This window comes from Schistocerca americana, chromosome 6 (assembly GCF_021461395.2).
Source record: "Schistocerca americana isolate TAMUIC-IGC-003095 chromosome 6, iqSchAmer2.1, whole genome shotgun sequence".
In the NCBI taxonomy this organism is placed as follows: domain Eukaryota; kingdom Metazoa; phylum Arthropoda; class Insecta; order Orthoptera; family Acrididae; genus Schistocerca; species Schistocerca americana.
The window spans coordinates 69,554,743-69,572,841 of record NC_060124.1 but is presented as its reverse complement, the minus strand read 5'-3'; the positions used below and the strand labels follow the sequence as shown (position 1 = coordinate 69,572,841).

Below are 18,099 nucleotides of genomic sequence, written 5' to 3'. Positions count from 1 at the left end.
GTGAAGAAGCGTGTATGTCAGTTTGTTAGGTAAAGTTCAAAATATGGTGTAATGCAACACTTTCAACCCTTTGCCTTACAATTTAAGTTCTATTAGTGTGAGCCATAAGTGGCTAAAAGGTACGGATGCGCCTTAAGATTGCCTGTGCCTACACACACTAAGGCTGCGGTGCACTACGCCTGGGCGTCCAAAGTCGTGCAGACGCCCTCATGATTTGTAAGTACGTGTGAGAGATACCAGTAATGTGACATTTCTACAGGTATCATAAATAATGACGATTAGTTGCCCATTGGAAACGAAACATTCATTGTCTCAAAAGCAATGATATATTCACAAATGTTTTATTTCCCTTTATAAGCAAACATACATTGATGAAATACATCTAAATAATATTATTCACAACAATGCAATGATCTAAGACTATAATATTTTGTTCAAAACATTCTGAGACCTGTTACATTAGTACGTTGGCAAACATATTTTCAAATGCAATGTCTTCACAATGACAGGTACATAAATTTAATAGTCTTCGATTTTATCATATCATTCAAAACAATCTGGCACATGTAATGCAACGTTGCACTTTTTGCAGTCTCATGTTGTTTCATTGTGTCGTTTATGCTTTCTGCACATGACACAAGCTCTTGCAGGATTTACTTTTGATGGTGTTAGATCAATATGTTTGGGAAAATGTGCCCAATGTTGTGCGTGCAGTTGTTGTGGTATATTGCCGGATGCTAATCGTCCCTTTCGATCATATTCCGGTAAAGGTGTAGTAGTCAACAATGATTCTGCAATGTGAATCCTATATTCTGCGTAACTATGTCGTTTGCCGCAGTGCTTTTTGTAATACAAAATGTACACGTTAAATAAAGCAACATCAAATAGGTAAAAGAATATCTTGCGGTATCCTTTCACGCATTTTATTACCACAGGGAAGCATGCGAGGATCTGATCTTGGCAATCAATTCCAATCATGCCTCTGTTGTATTCGACAACACATTTTGGTATCCACGACGCATTGTGGAGAGGTGTGTCTGTGGCAATCATTTCTGCTGTTGATTGTTTTGTGGAAAGCATGCAAACGTCTCGTTTATCTTTCCATTTTAGTGCTAATATTCCATTACAACTCCTCACTGTATATTCTCCCATCTTTAATTTTGCCTTCAGAAAGTCTGTGGGCATATTTTTTCTGTTTGAGCGTATTGTTCCAATCACATTAGTTTTATTGGTGAGGAGAGTTTTGGTGAAGAAAACCAGTTATCTAAGTATAGAGTATGCCCTTTGTGTAATACTTACTGTGATAATTCTAGAACTACACTTTCAGAGGCACTACCACTAGCATCACATTTGTCACTACCCGTGTATATCCTAAATTCATAGCAGTATCCTGAACTTGGACTCACACAATTTATAAATTTTAATACCTCACTCTTTTTGATGGGTTAAATTGTTTGTAGGATAAGTGCCCCTTAAATTTCATTAATGATTCATCAGTGGCAATATTCTCTTGCATAGTGTACACTTCCTTAAATATTGATTGAACATAGCAATGTACAGCTTATCTGTGTTGTTGACTAAACTGTTATTCGCTAGATGCAGAAATCTGCTTATGTGCAGAAATTTCCTGAATTGCATCGTCTTCCTCAATATTGGCATTTCTATAATGGGCCTCCTAGATCAATACATCTGAATCGACAGTTTCCTTTCTTCAGCCATAATTATACATAGTCCAATGTATATTTTTATTTCATTACAGCCGATAGGAGACGACTTTTGGTCTATTTTTCATCTCTTCTGTTCATTGTTGAGTATGTCTTGTTCATATCTATTCATCTCAGTTACAATGTTTTCCCAAAATGTACTGTTAAATATTACATAGAAAATGTCTAATTCTCTTATGCTTGTAGTCACGTGCTGTAAAGCTGCTTCCTTTATTCCAGGAATTTCCGTATACATCCAGATTGTTGGTTCATTGTCTTGCTTTTGCCACATCCATGACTCTGATTGTTGGTGGTAGGTTTGCTCTTCTTCGCCAGTATCATCTTCAATCATCAGCCGCTTACACCGTTTTCGTACACGAGGTAAAACACTGCTACCACTTTCACTGCTGCTGTCAAAATATCCTGCAAAATCATTGTTGGCTTTGCCATATTTTTGTAATGTCAGCAGATCCAAATGCGGCAAAAAACATGTTGTGTATGCTGCGTGTACTTGATCAGCTCCACAATGTGTCAAAGATTTTCTGTTTACGTTTGGTGTGGCTGACCGATGACGTCTCTCTCATGACATGTGCTTGTTCGGCGCGGTAAAGTACCACGTCTCTGATACGTCTAGTTGATGTTTGGATAGGTTGGCACGCTACGTCTCTCACACGACTTGCGCTTGTTAGCGCGGTAAACATACCACATCTCTGATATGTCTAGGTGATGTTTGGCCAGGCTGGCATGCTTTGTGTCTCACACGACATTGTAAGCTAAGGGGTTAATATGACAGATTTGGGTGGTGGATGTTTTGAACTTTACTTGCCTGTTATACCACTAGAGGTGGGGCCTGAACTACATCACTAACAATAGTCTGGTAACCTCAACAAGCAATTACATTGTAGCCATTCCCAAATGGTTTGTGTTGTGAATTTCTCACTGTTTTCTTTTCTTATTTTGAAATAAGTGAAACGACTAATCCTGGTTCATCACAAATTTTGATTACAATTGTCACAACACCAGAAGATATCAGCAATCCCTGTGACAATGTATAAGTTCTGCTGTACGCTGCTGGCCTGCGAAAGGGAGGTGACGCTTGGTTCCCAGCACTGTTTCTCTCCCCTTTGGTTGCCAAAATTCTAGTTTCTTTACACTTGCAGCCATCTGTAACTGTATCCTATAGTGTCCACACTCTGGACTATAGTGAGTGGGAAACAAAACCTGTAATATTTTTTGACAGCACCAAAATTATTTTGTGTAACGTTAAAACAGAGTTAAAATTACATTCAGTTCTATTTCTACACGAAGTGCCCTGTGAGTTCTATCTGTAGTGTCAAGTGTGGGCCACATGGCTATGAATGCTCATGAAAGGTCAAAATTAATAGTCTGCAGATTTTATAATTGTCGAATTGGGCGATAAAAGCCAAATAATGCGCAGAAACACCTTAACCCAGAATCACATTGGGCTCACTGGCAGGAAAATGCTGCTGCTTTTCAAGAGAACAAACATTTTTGAAAGCTTGAATACAGCCAAATGACGAAAACAAAGCTCATTTTGGAAGAAACTGATTTTGAAATTTTTGAAAAAGCAAACGTTCCTTTCAAATAGTTCCCCATCAGCACTTCTTTCTTTAATGGCCATTTTCAAAAAACTAAGGTTTAATTGTCTTCCCTCACGTAACCTTACCACCTTTCAAATTTGTACATCTAATTATTTACAAATAAAAAAGAATTGAATTTTGACAGAAATAAACAAATCGAACAATGAAAATCCAGGATGAAATGTAACAATAGTATGAAAAGGAAAGTTGTACTCACTGAAGCCACACTTCGAGCAGCAGCACAAGTGCATGATGAGATTGGTGACTGGGTGGAGGTAAACTGGAAGCTGGGGCAGAGGGGGGAAGGGATAGTAGGGGAGGGGGTGGAGGGCAGTGAAGTGCTGCTGGGGGGCATGCAGGGACGAAGTGGAGAGAGGGTGGGGAGCTATGTGCAGGTGGGAGGTTAGACAGAGGGCAGGGGAGAGGTGCAGAGGGGTGAGAGTAGTGGAAAAGGAGAAAAGTAAAATGGTTGGGTGTGATGGTGGAATGAGGGCTGTGTAGAGTTGGAATGGGGACAAGGAAGGGGCTGGGTGGGTGAGGACAATGATTAACGAAGGTTGAGGCCAGGAGGGTTATGGGAACGTAGGATGTATTGCAGGGAATGTTCCCACTTGTACAATTCAGAAAAGCTGGTTTTGATGGGACGGATCCATGTGGCACAGGCCATGAAGCAGTCATTGAAATGAAGGATGCGTTTGGCAGAGTGCTCAGCAACAGGGTGGTCTACTTGTTTCTTGGCCACAGTTTGTCGGTGGCCATTCATGTGGACAGACAACTTGTTGGTTGTCATGCCCACACTGAAAGAAGCACAGCAGTTGCAGCTTAGCATGTAGATATCACGTGACTGGTTTCACAGGTAGCCCTGCCTTTGATAGGATGGGTGACGGGACTGCAGTAGGATTCTTCTAGGTGGCGCATGAATAGGTTGATATAGGATGGTGCCATGTGGGTGCCGATAGCCATACCCCGGATTTGTTTGTTGGTAATGCCCCTACCACTCCCCGCTCTCCTATCTTCTACATACTTCCTAAAGTCCATAGACCCAGGACGCCCAGTTGTGGTGGGTTACTGATCCCCCAAATAGAGATTCTTGGCTCTTGTAGACCAATGCCTACAACCTATTACTCAGAATCTACGCTCCTGTATAAAAGATACCAACCATTTCCTCCAACGACTCTCCACAGTTCCTGTCCTGTTTACCATACCGTGCCCTGCTCGTAACTATTGATGCCACCTCCCTTCACACAAACATCTCTAATACCCACGGCCTTACCTCTATTGAACACTACCTTTCCCAATGCCCAACGAATTCCAGATCGACAACCTCTTTCCTAGTCACCATGACCAACTAAATCCTCACCCGCAATTACTTCTCCTTTGAAGGCACTACCTACAAACAGATCCAGGGCACAGCTGTGGGCATCCGCATGGCACCATCCTATGCCAACCTATTCATGTGTCATCTAGAGGAATCCTTCCTAAACACCCAGAATCCTAAACCCGCCTCACCTGGTTCAGATTCATCGATGACATCTATGCGATCTGGATTGTGGGTGAGGACACATTCTCCCAGAATCTCAAAAACTTCTCCCCATTTGATTTACCTGGTCCTATTCAACCTAACAAGTCACCTTTCTAGATGTTGACCTCCACCTCAGAGATGGCTGCATCAATACATCCATCTCTATCAAACCTACACAGCACAGCTGCCACCCATTCCGTGCCAAGAAGTTCCTTCCATACAGCCTAGCCACCCGTGGTCGACGCATCTGCAATGATGAGCTATCACCCTCAAAATATACCAAGGGTTTCACTGCAGGCTTCACAGACCATAATTATCCCCCAACCTAGTACAAAAACTAATTTCCCGTGCCTTAACTTTCCAGTCTCCCATCAGCTTCCAAAGTCCCACCATCTGCCCACAGAGAAGCATTCCTCTCATAACTCGGTACCACCCAGGACTGGAGCAACTGAATCACATTATCTGCCAGGGTTTTGACTACATCTTGTTGGGCCCTGAAATGAGAAATGTCCTACCCAGTATCCTTCCCACCCCTCCCACAGTGGTATTCTGTTGTCCACCAAACGTACAGAATATACTCGTCCATCCATTCGCAACCCCTGCTCCCAACCCTTTTACCTCATGACTCATACCCCTGTAATAAACCTAGATGCAAGACCTGTCCCATACATCCTCCCACCACCACCTACTCCAGTCCGGTCACAAACATCACCTATCCCATCAAAGGCAGGGCTCCCTGTGAAACCATTAAAGTGATCTACAAGCTAAGCTGCAACTGCTGTGCTGCATTCAGTGTGGGCATGACAACCAACAAACTGTTTGTCTGCATGAATGGCCAGTGACAAAGTGTGGCCAAGAAACAAGTGGACCATCCTGTTGCTGAGCAAGCTGCCAAACATGACATCTTTCATTTCAATGAGTGCTTCACAGCCTGTGCCATATGGATCTGTCCCACCAACACCAGCCTTTCTGAATTGCACAGGTGGGAACTTTCCCTGCAATATATCCTACATTCCCATAACTCTCCTGGCCTAAATCTTCATCAGTCATTGTCCTCACCAATCCAGAACCTTCGCTGTTCCCATTCCAGCACTACACAGCCCTCATTCCACCATCACGCCCAATCTTTTTACTTCTCTCCTTTTCCACTATCTCCACCTCTCCCCTGCCCTCCATCTAACCTCCCGACTGCACATTGCTCCCCACCTACTCTCCACCTCATCCCTGTGCGCTCCCCTTTGCACTTCGTTGTCTGCCACACCTACCCTACTATTCCTCCCCCTCTCTGTCCTAGCCTCCTCCTTACCACAATGCAGTCACCACTCCCATTATGCACTGGTGCTGCTGATCGCAGTGTGGCTTCAGTTTGTGTGTGTGTGTGTGTGTGTGTGTGTGTGTGTGTGTGTATTTTTGATGAAGGCCTTACTGGTCAAAAGCTTTATTTGTGACAGTATTTTTGTTGTGCCTATCTGCGACTCAGCATCTCCGCTGTATGGTGGATAGAAATAAATGGAAATTTTGTAAAAAAAAGTGAATTTTGTCAAAGAGATGCTAAGATTTCTGCTCCCTAATGAAACACACACAGATAGTTGGTCCTACATGTTTCTATTGATAGATAAGTACTATTCTGTAAGAAAAATGCAGAATTTTAAAAAGCAGTGCTCTTTGACTCTGCTGGCTGTAGACCCTGTAGCAGTTTGTGTCTACTGGCTTTCACCACTGGGGTGCTGTACCTTCACTTCGTGATAGGGCCAACAGTAATGATTTCATGCAAAGGTGCTGTTGGTTCTCCATGCTTTATAAAAGAGCCTCCGTTCACAATAGCAATCAGTGCCAGCAAGAGTTAGCAAACAGTGTTCTCTTCTGAAGATGGCAGCTAAATGTATTGCTGAAATATTGTCAAGAAGGTTGTATGATCCTGCTGCAGACCTGACAAAATATTATCATTACTGTTGTTAATTTTGGTAATTTGAATACGGCTTGGCTGCAACTATGGTCACTTTTGAGGAGACTGTGAATGAATTTCAAATTAAATGACTATTGGTAGGTAGGAACCTGAACAATCCCATTTCATTCAGAGTGAACACTCCTGAAACCTGTTCTGTCTAGTGGTGTAAAGTGCTTGTGTATTTATGAATGTGGGCAAATGGCCAGGATAAATGCCTGGGGAAATGCCCAAAATGCGTAAAAGTCTGGGCATGTATGCATTTTAAATATTAATTGGTAAGCAGCACTTATGTAAAAAGAATTAAGCTGATATTTTGTATGGGAAAAGGTACTTTGCAACACTGCTTCCTTTGTGGTTGGATAACCAAGGTGAAAAAGCTGCATGATATTTACAGTAGAGCTATTAGAGGAACTTAATTGGACTGTAAATACAACTTTTTACATCTTTAATCAGGTCAGTTCTTCATGTAGTACATAATGAAAAAAACATTACTCAAGTTTAAAAGTATTTTTTTTTTAAATAAAGTATAGATTATAGTAAGTAGCAAGCATGTGTAGTATTTTTACTTACACTTTACTACTGCAAAAAAAAATTTCCTCAATCAGTTTCTTGAGCTTCATAAGTTGATGAGGAACCATTAAGTTCTGGCTCTGCCTCAGATTCTCCTGAATGTGACTACTTATTGGCTACTGGGTTCTTTTCTATTTTGTCTTTGCTTGGACTGTTGAGTGTGGGTTTTTCATTGGGATCAACAGGCATATTGTAGTGTTCCTGCTCCAGCTCTCTCTGATGCAAGCCTATCCTTTTATTTATTTATTTATTTATTTTGCCTCCTCCCCCCCCCCCCCCCCCCCAAAAAAAAAAAAAAAACTACTGAAGGAACACACTGTAGCAGCAGATGCAGTTGGTTCGCCCAGAATTTTTATGATAGCTTCTCTGCCAAATGACAAGTTCCTCTTAAACCATGCCATCACAGTAAAGGATTTACGTGATGATTTTTGTGAGAGTGAGGATGTACTTCTTCCCATATAAATGGTCTGGACCAGATTCCTTGTTTGTCTCTCTAATCAGCGAAGTTCTCTTTAACTTGAATAACATTTAGTTCAATGTTCTTTGTGAGCCACAAACAAATCTTATTGCATCAAGTGTCTCAGTAGGCTTTAGATTACTATCTTGTACTGCTGGAACAAGATGATTAGCTGTAAGTTGGATAGAAGACACACCAAATTCCTTCCTAGCTTGGAATTTAGATGCAACTGACTTTCCTTCTGCAGATTACAGTGGAGAGGGTGGTAGTTTCTTGATAACTTTTTTTCAACTTACCGAACTTTGTGGCTATTTTGTGACCTTTAGGCTCACTTAACTCCAAAGCTGTAATCAAATGAATGATTGGGTTCATGAGCTACATCATTTTCTCAGCCTTCACGAAGAAAATGTCACCATCCAGAACTGTCTTCTTTATTTCAGGCTGCAAATGTGACTGCACCTTCTCATTTACGACTGAGGTTTGTAAGAAAACATTGTTTGACTGCAAATTTTAAAGACAAAAAAAGATGGCTTCCCATATTTTGCCTCTCCTGGAAACTTCAGTGAAACCCCATTCTTTGAATATTTTTCAGCTGATATTTCATGGGGCTTTTCCTCTGAACAGGTTTTTCAATCACTGTACCTAACTGATGCACTTTTTTCAAAGCACTTGAAACACTTTTTGATATGCTTTTCCATTTTATTGAAATGTGACTGTTTGTATTCTTCAAAACAATGTTTACAGGATATTCCTTTCCCTTTTAAATTTAAAAAGTTCCAAAAAGATTTTTTTCTTAACCGTTTTGGAGTTACTCAATAGTGTATTGTCTATAACAATTTGTGTTATTTAAAGATGAGGTTATGTTACCACTCACTCAACCACATATACTTTAATGGCTGTCAGATGGACAGGCCAGTGTTGCCAGTTCCAATTAAATAAATAACTCATAGAATTGCATGAATTACATGTCATTACCAACCACCCACTCCAAATTTATCTACTATTTGCAATAACAGCAATAGCTCTAATATTTACTTAGAATAACTGGAATTAGAGTAAAAAGTCTATCAATATTGATTTTAACTAGGGATGTGTCATGTGCCGATTCTGATTTCGTGATTCCAGGAATTACCGATTCTCCGGGAATCGATTAGTATTGGAATCGAAGGATTCCAGCATCTTGGGTAGCGATTCTTTGTCATTTTATATTTGCAGCAGTGTAGCTATATGAAAGTAGATAAGGAAAGTAACAGAATAAAAAACTGTAGTCTGTCTCAAATGATTTTACATCTGACAAAACACCCCTCCCCCTCCCCTCAACTCACTCCTTCCCCTCCCCTCCCCCCCCCCCCCCCCCACACACACACACTGAAAAAACTGTAACATTCAAGAATTTAAGGATACATTTAGCATCAAGAAACACATGCCAGCTGTTTAATAACTTCAGTAATAATTTTCTTATCAGTAATCATCCTTCAATAATATTCAGAGATTTGATACGAATTATAAATTGTGTTACATCGCAGTGGCTTAAGGACAGTGTTTTTTTATACCTGCTTATCACTACACAGTTGAACGCGTGTGTGTGAGCTGTCGTCAGCAATATGCACCTTTCCATGGTGCAGCAAGTTGGAATGCTAATAAAAAAAAAAAAAAAAAAAAAATCTTTTCATTCTTAGTAATAAAGACATGAATGATATGCATAGGCTTAAGTGTAAACATGTACTAACTTTTAATATTTGGGGTTTCGTCTCATCCCTTATTTTAATTGTTAAATTATACATTGTAATAGTAGAACCTTTAAAAAGTATTGTTCAAAGATGATGAAACTTACCAAACAAAAGCGCTGGCATGTTGATAGATGCACAAACAAACACAAACATACACACAAAATTCAAGCTTTCACAACCAACGGTTGCTTCATCAGGAAAGAGGGAAGGAGAGGGAAAGATAAAAGGATGTGGGTTTTAGGGGAGAGGGTAAGGAGTCATTCCTATCCCGGGAGCAGAAAACTTACCTTAGGGGGAAAAAAGGACAGGTATACACACACACACACACACACACACACACACACACACACACACACACACATCCATCCGCACGTACACAGACACAAGCAGACATTTGTAAAGGCAGAATATCTAAACATAGAAGCTCTTATGTTTAAACTATGAAATGGCTCTTTTGAATTTCATTGTTCATCTGGAAATGATTATTGAATATTTTGACAGGGTTAGCTGTTAAACAATTTTTTTATTCCATTCATTTCTTTGTCAGTATTGTGAGTGTAGAGTGCTCAAACACTGAGTTGTGACTTGATAGATAATGAGAGTCCATTAAAAATGGACATTCAGAGATAGTTTATAACTGTTATGCATGTTTTAATTATTTTCCCCCAGGTGAAAGAGCTTGGTGCGGCAATCTACAACTGCAGTTGCTTAGCTGCCGACTTTGGGAAGATCTTTGATGTAAGTGTTCTCTTTAAACAATAGTCCTTATGTGGCAAAAGGAGAAGTACATAGTGCCAAATGCAGATGCATCAGTAAAAAGACGTCTTTCATAATTTTAAAAAATTTATGAAGGTTGCCCAGAAAGTAATTCACCACATTTTTTTCTTGACCAATTCTTTATTGAACATAATGAGAATTACACACGCAAAATAATGGTGTTTTATCTACACACCCTATTTTTCCACATAATCCCCATCCCATCCCATTCTATGGCCTTCCTCCAGTGTGAAACATGGGCGTGTATGTCCTGTTGGTACCAATACTTGTCACAGTGACGAAGCCAGCACTTCACTGTGTGAACTTCCTTTGCTGCTTGACAGATGCAGTGCCAATTGCTGATTCGTAATGTGTGTGTCCTCACGAATGACATCATCAGCTCGCTGCAACATGTCAGGTGTGACAGCCATAGATGGTCTCGCTGATGGCTGAAAATCATGCAGCTCCACCAAACCACCTTCTGATGACCTCATCCTCCGTGCCCAGCACCTAGCTATACTTCTGTTGACAGCAGATGCTCCATAGACTTTCCACAAACATTTGTGAATATTCCCAACAGTTTCTTTTTCTGCGTTGAGAAATTCAATGACTGCACATTGCTTGTAACGTACATCACCTACAGACGTCATTTTGAAACTGTCCTGCAGATACAGTAGCTGTCAGAAGTGACAGAAACTTGGCACACTCACTCAGGAGACTTCAAATAATGCATGCGTAATGTTTCATGTTTGTAGCATTGTTTTTGGCTGAGAAAAAAAATCTGGTGCATTACTTTCTCTTGACTTCTAAACTATGTATGGAGGCATTAGTCTTAAAATTATGTTCTGACTTATGTATTTAAAATATGAAAGTCCATAGTATAACATAACTGGAGGGATAAAAAAATCTGCTCACCAGGTGGCAGCAGACCACACACACACACACACACACACACACACACACACACACACACACACACACACACATGAATAAATATTAAGGAAATTTGCAAGCTTTTGTAGCAAGTAGCTTTGAAGAAGTAGTAGATGGAACTCAGCATATCATTCTCAATGGAGAGAAGTCTTCTGATGTTAAAATAACTTCAAGCATGCCCCATGAAAGTGCTATGGGACAATTAAGTTGAACATTACATGTAAATATCCTAGTAGATAACTTCAGAAGTTCCATTACATTTTTTGCAAATGATGATGTATACAGAGAAGTCACAATGCTAGAAAATTGTAGCAAAATGCAGGGAGTCCTGTAGAGAAACAACACTTTGTGTATAGTGTGGTAACTGACCCACAACATAAACAAATTTACCACATTGCGAATGTATAAACAGAGAGACTATTCTGTTGGTAGATGATTGCAGAACAATCACTGGAAGTGGTTTCTTCTATAAAATATCTCTCAGCGTGTGTACATTGTGATCTGACGTGGAACAACTACATTAAATTAATCCTGAGTGAGGCAGTTGCCAGGCAGACTCATTGCAAGAATCCTCAGGAAATTTAGTCCATCAACAAAAGTAGCAGCTTAAAAAACACTCATTTGAGCAGTACTAAGTATTATTTGTCTACGATCCATACCACATAGGACTGATAGGGGAAAAAGAGAAGATCCAAAGAAGAGCACCACATTTTGTTACAGGTTCATTTACTAAGCATGGTAGCATCATGTATGTGCTTAATTAACTCCAGTGGCAGATGCTGCTAGGGAGGCTTTCTACATCCCGATGTTATCTGCTGTTCAAGTTTATAGAGTGTACATTTCTATTGCTTCCTTCTGAGTATATTGCATGAAAAGAGCAAGAAGATACAATTAGAGAGATCTGAGCCTACACAGAGGCTTACAGGAAACTGTTCTTCCTCCGAACTATGCGTGACTGGAACAGGACAAGGGGGAAGTGATAGTGGTATACAGAGTACCCTTTGCCACGCACTGTAAGGTGGCTTTCAAAGTATAGATACAGATATAGATGCATATGATGATTGTGTTTAAGAGATTTAACAAAGGGGTCATCAGTCCCTTCGGAGCATGAGAGAAACATGTCATAAGGTAAAAAGCAAAAGCAATGGGGACTAGGCTGGTCAAACTACATAAGCAAGTCGGAGAGTTTAAAAGGGCGCGACAAGAGTTGTACCATAGTAGGTAAAAGAAAACAGAGAAACTAGGCAGCATCTGGAGCATCATCCTGGTCGAGAAGGAACTGATAGGAGAATCTCGTGTGGCTATTGCATAGTTGGCACCACACAATGGCATCTTTCCGAGAGGCCTGGAAAGATGTATGCCATACCTTAGTGGACCATTTAATTGCTCTCAACTGCCATTCCAGTTTCCAGAACATCAAAATATTGTGTCAGTGTTGTAATCTTTAGTCAGGGCCCAGTATCCTAAAGTCAAGTTGATCTTCTGTAGTTGCATCTGTAGGCAGATAGTCGGCAAGTTCATTTCCTGGAATGCCTATGTGACTCGGTATCCAGATGAAGCTCACCATCTTTCCAGAGCTGTAGAGGTCAGCCAGTAGATCCTGGATGTTTGCAACCAAAAGATTTTTGGGGTAGCACAGGGTTATGGCTTTTGAGCAACTCATGGGATCAGTACAGAACAGAAAGTTCGTCGTGACCTGAGATTTGACATACCACAAAGCCTGAGCGAAGGCAATCAACTCTGCAGTGTATGGGAGATGGCAACCAACTCTGCAGTGGGCAGGCACTCGGCAGAGATTGCTTCTCGTGTCCCTTTGCATCTGCAAAAGTATTACCAACCCTGTCGTTGACTTTTGATCCATCTATGTAGATGCATACCAAATTAGAATAATCGTGGAGGATTGAAAGAAACAGGAATAGGGGAAGGGTAGGATCAGCTTCCTTCTTGGGGTCATAAAGGGGAACCATCCGTATAACAGGACGTGGTACTGCCCACAGGCGATGTCGAAAGGGAACTCTTAGGAACACAGATTAACAGAGGCTGTTGGAGGTCCTTCAGTAGATAATTGAGTCGGATCCCAGCTAATCTTCTCAGTTTTGGGTGATGCGCAAACAGTCTGAACTGCTGGTTGTGGAACAGCGTTGAGTGACATGGGTGGGTAGGTAGCTGACAGATTATAACTGCCTACCTTGCCAGAAGCTGCTGTCATCTAATCCACAGTGGTGGGACACTGGCTTCTGTGAGAAGGCTCTCAACAGGGCTCTTATGGAAGGACCCTGTTGCTAACAGCACAACAGTGTGGTGAATAGGGTCCAGCAGGCTCAGTATGGATGGTGCTGTCCTCCAGCTTCTAGGCACCAATGAAGATGGTGCTTAACCATTCGTTCAAATAGCTTATACAGCCCATCCGTCAGAGAGACTGGCCAGTAATTAATTAAAATACAAGGGTCTTTCTTGGTTTCAGGACAGGATTAATGATATCTTCCCACCATAAAGAGGGAAATACTCCCTGCCACCAAATGTGATTAAAAAGCCAGAAGATATGTTTCATGCTGTCAGCATGAAGGTGTTTGAGCATTTGGTTGTGGATTTTGTCGGGTCCAGGGGCTGTATTGTGACACACTGCCAAAGCGATGTGAAGCTCCCATTCACTAAAAGGGACACTGTAAGATAGTGAGCTGTCTGAATGGAAAGGTGGCGCTCAACAAGATGTTTCTGGGCCAGGAAATTAGGATAGTAATTACTGCAAGCAGACACTTCAGAGAAGTGTGCCGCAAAACATTCGCCAAGTACCATGGGATCAGTGCAGATGTTACCACTGACAAGGATACCAGGAACTGCCATGGGTGGTGGATGGCTGCAAATGTGGCAGAGTTTAGTCCATATTTGGGACAATCGGGTGTGGAATCACATGGCTGAGATATATTGCTCCCAACTCTCCTGCTTCCTTTTGTTTATTAAAAACTGCACTTTTGCCCGTAGTCTCTTCAATGCTCATAAATTATCCAGAGAGGAATGGCTCTTGTGCCTTTGAAGTGCCCTGCAGCATTCCCTGATAGCTGTGGCTATATCTTCAGACCACTGTGGCACTGGCAGTTACTTTGTCATTTGTGCAATACTTTTTGAGAACTACAAAGTGATCTTCCTCTGGGAAGCAAGTTTCGGAAAAGTGTGTGTGTGTGTGTGTGTGTGTGTGTGTGTGTGTGTGTGTGTGTGTATGTATTTTTACCTTTACTGTATCATCCTCTGTTTCAATGCCATTATGGTCAAAGAGCGTCTGGATAGATGGCTTCAATCCATTTACTGATTTGACATACCACCAGAACTTCTCAGGGTTTTCTGTCAAGTTAGTAGGTAGAATTTTACTTTCAGAATAATTCAGTGCTCCACACATAGATCTCCTTATGCTGATTTTGGCTTGATTTTTGATCATGTGTGAGCCTTTGACTACATTCATGCCTTCAGTGAAGCTGTCTTTGCTTTCGTAGCGGCTTTCTAACTTGGTGGCTCTCTTTTCTATCCTTCACAACTTAGCTCACCACATAACTATCTAAAGCCTATTGTATGATGTTCTTTAAATTTTTTGATTGATGCTTAGTGCTGGAGATGAAATTTTTGTGTTGACCTGCTAGGTAATCAAAAATCTTTTTGTCTCTTTCTTGCTAAACAGAGATGTCTTCCTACCTCTCTTTGTATTCTTATTGATAGCCATATTCAATGATGCTGTAGCAGCCTTAGGATCTCTGATTCCCTGTTCTATGCTAACTGATTCGTAAAGTATGGGTCCATTTGTCATCAGCAGATCTAAGATGATGTCTTTGTGAGTCAGTTCAAGGTAATTTTGGTTTCACTCAGATCTCTCCTACTACCCATCCTAGACACTTGGGCTCTGTATGTAGCTTGTATGATCCACCTACAGTTTTAGTATGACCAGGAAATTCATTCTAAATATTTTCTAAGTTTCTCCTCATATGTTCCACCACTACTGCTGCCGAGGCACAGGGTCTATATAAAAACATGCAGTGACCGTGTTCATCCATCTTTAACACTTATCTTCACCCAAATTATTTTGTATTCTGCATTTTTAGTAATCTCATTTTTCAATAAACATGCCTCCACCATGAGTGTTCAACCTATCTTTGTGATATACATTCCAGTGGGGGTTTAGAATTACATTGCTATTGACATTTGGTTTCAGCTAGCTTTCTGTCTCTAGCACTGTGTGGGCATTGTTGTCATTTACAAGCAAGACTAGTTTTGGGATTTTTTTCATCCCTAACTAATACTGTTTTAACATTTTCTTTCTCTGATCTGCTTTGATGAATACTACACTGTCTGGATTCAGAACACACCTTTTCAGGCCTATGAAGGGATTTCTCTATCCTAAAAACTCACAAATAAAATGACTGACAGACATGGGTGATATGTTCAAATGCAGGTTAAAATTGTAGCTCCTTGTCAGTTTCTTCCACACACAGAGGAATTTTTGAGTAAAAATAAGTAGTCAATTATAAACTGTAGTAAGTTAGCATAATTAGATTCTTGACAACTAAAAGCACTGTTACGAGCTTTCAACTGTGAAGCACGAATGGCTGCAGGTGGAAACAGTAGACTCCTATAGAGCTGTAACAACACTGAGGTGTTGCCATAGAGACCTTTACAAAATCACGTTACGTGATGAGTTGGGGCGGGTGCAGGAAGCTGCCCCATCTAGCTTACTGCAGCTGTCAGGGAGCTTCTTACACTTTCTCAACTACAGTAAATGCCTACCTTGTAGGCACATAAATGTATTTAAGGAATATGCACAGCAATACAGTAAAAAGACAGATGCTACTCGCCATATAGATGACACACTGACCTGCAGACAGGTACAATGAAAAGACAATTGCACATTAGCTATTGCCAAAGCCTTCTCCGGAAAAGGACACACACACACACACACACACACACACACACACACACATTCACACAAGCAAGCACATATCATGTGCACACAACTGCCATCTCCGGCAGCTTGGACCCCAGATAGCAGAGGTAGTGAAGCAACCATTGAAATCGAGCATGTTATGTTCAGTTGCATGTTGTGACACATGGTGGTCTACTTTGCTGTTGGCCACTGACTATGGTTGTTCATCCTGGTGAACAGCTGGTTGGTAGTCATACTAATATAAAAAGCTATGATTGCAGTAGACCTGGTATACGACATGACTGCTTTCACAGGTGGCCTGGCCTCTGATGGGATAAGACAAGCCTCTGACAGAACTGGAATAGGAAGTGCTGGCTGGGACGGTTGGGTAGGTCTTGCACTTCTTTTGTGATCCTGTGGCAAGGGGTTGGGATTGGGAGTGGCATTGGGATGGACTAGGATGCTGTGGAGGTTGGGTGGGTGATGAAACACCACTTTAGGAGGGGTGGAAAGGGTCTTGGTTAAGATGTCCTTCATTTCAGGGCATGATGACAGGTAATCAGAGCCCTGGCGAAGAATGTGGTTCAGTTGTTCAAGTTCAGGTTGGTACTGGGTGACAAAGGGGGCACTCGTTTGTAGCTGGTTTTTGGGTTTGGTAGGACGATTGGGGTTGTGTGGAAATATAGCATAGGAAATCTGTTTGCAGACTACATCTGAGGGATAGTGCCTGTCTGTGAAAGCCTTTGTGAGATGTTCAGCATACTGGGCGAGTGAGTTCTTGTCATAGAGATACTCCATTCCCAGGTGGCTAGACGCTGTGGGAGAGATTTTTTGGTGTGGAAGGGGTGACACCTGTCAAAATGCAGGTATGGTTGTTGTGTTTAATGACAGAGGTGTGGATGGAGCCATCAGAAAGGAGTTGGTCAATGTCCATGAAGATGGCACACTGGGTTGAGGAGGAACAGGTGAAGCAGATGGGAGAGCAGGAGTTGAGGTTGTGAAGGAATGAAGATAGGGGTGTCTTGGCCTTGAGTCCAGATCATAAAGATATCATCAATGAATCTGAATGAGACTAAGGTTTGGTGTTTTGGGAGGCTAAGAAGGTCTCCTCTAGACCTTAGACTGTAAACAGGTTGGCATAGGAGGGTGCCACAAGGGCACCCACAGCTGTGCTGCGATTGTTTGAGTAATGAGGTAGTGAGTTTGGAGTCTGAAGGATGTTTGGAGAGTTAGTGTTTAGTAGTGCCAAGACCATGGGCATAAGAGAGGTTGGTGTATAGGCAAGTGGTGTGAACATTGATGAATAGGGCTCCAGAGGGAGAGTCAGTGACGGAAGTGGTTCGTGTCTTTGGCGTGGGAGGCTACATATGGGAAGATGGGTTAATAAGGGCTGAAATTCTTTCAGTGGAGGCACAATAACCAGCTAAAATGGGATGTCCAGGTTTGTTGGATTTGTGAATTTGGGGTGTGTGTAGAAGGGGTGAAGAGGCTAATGGAGTGGATTCAGGAGAGAGGTTCTGAGAAGGGCCTAATACATTAAGCAGCAATTGGATCCCCACTCTTCTCCTTTACCGTTCCCTGTCTCCCCTCCCCCCCCCCCCCCAAAATCCCCTCCTCACTCCCCCTCACCTCCTTGCCCTACAATCCCCCAACACTGCACCTGTGGCACTTTAGTCTCTGCACACTCCACCAGACACCGCTCTTGTCTGCCTCCCCCCCCCCCCCCCCCCCACACACACACACACTCATACCCTGCTATCCCTTCCTCTTCCTCTTTCCCCTCCAGATTGCTGTTTCCATTTTACACGACAGTTGCATTCTGGTCTGAGCTGTTGGAAGTGGCGGACATGTGTGCATGAGGCGTGCATGCTTGTGTGTGCGTTGTGTGTGTGTTGTGTTGTGTTGTGTTTGTTTGTTTTTTTCCTTTTCTGAAGAAGGCTTTGGCCAAAAGTTAATGTGTAACTATCTTTTCG

General features: G+C 41.8%; 1 protein-coding gene across 1 annotated transcript in view; it reads left to right on the top strand.

The window, feature by feature from the left end:
• LOC124619769 (5'-3' exonuclease PLD3-like) overlaps positions 1-18,099 on the top strand; it is a 96,385-nt gene that overhangs the window by 56,700 nt on the left and 21,586 nt on the right. The window contains exon 7 of the mRNA XM_047146351.1: positions 10,201-10,269. Within this exon, the coding sequence (XP_047002307.1) occupies positions 10,201-10,269 (69 nt within the window). The remainder of the gene's footprint in view (positions 1-10,200; positions 10,270-18,099) is intronic.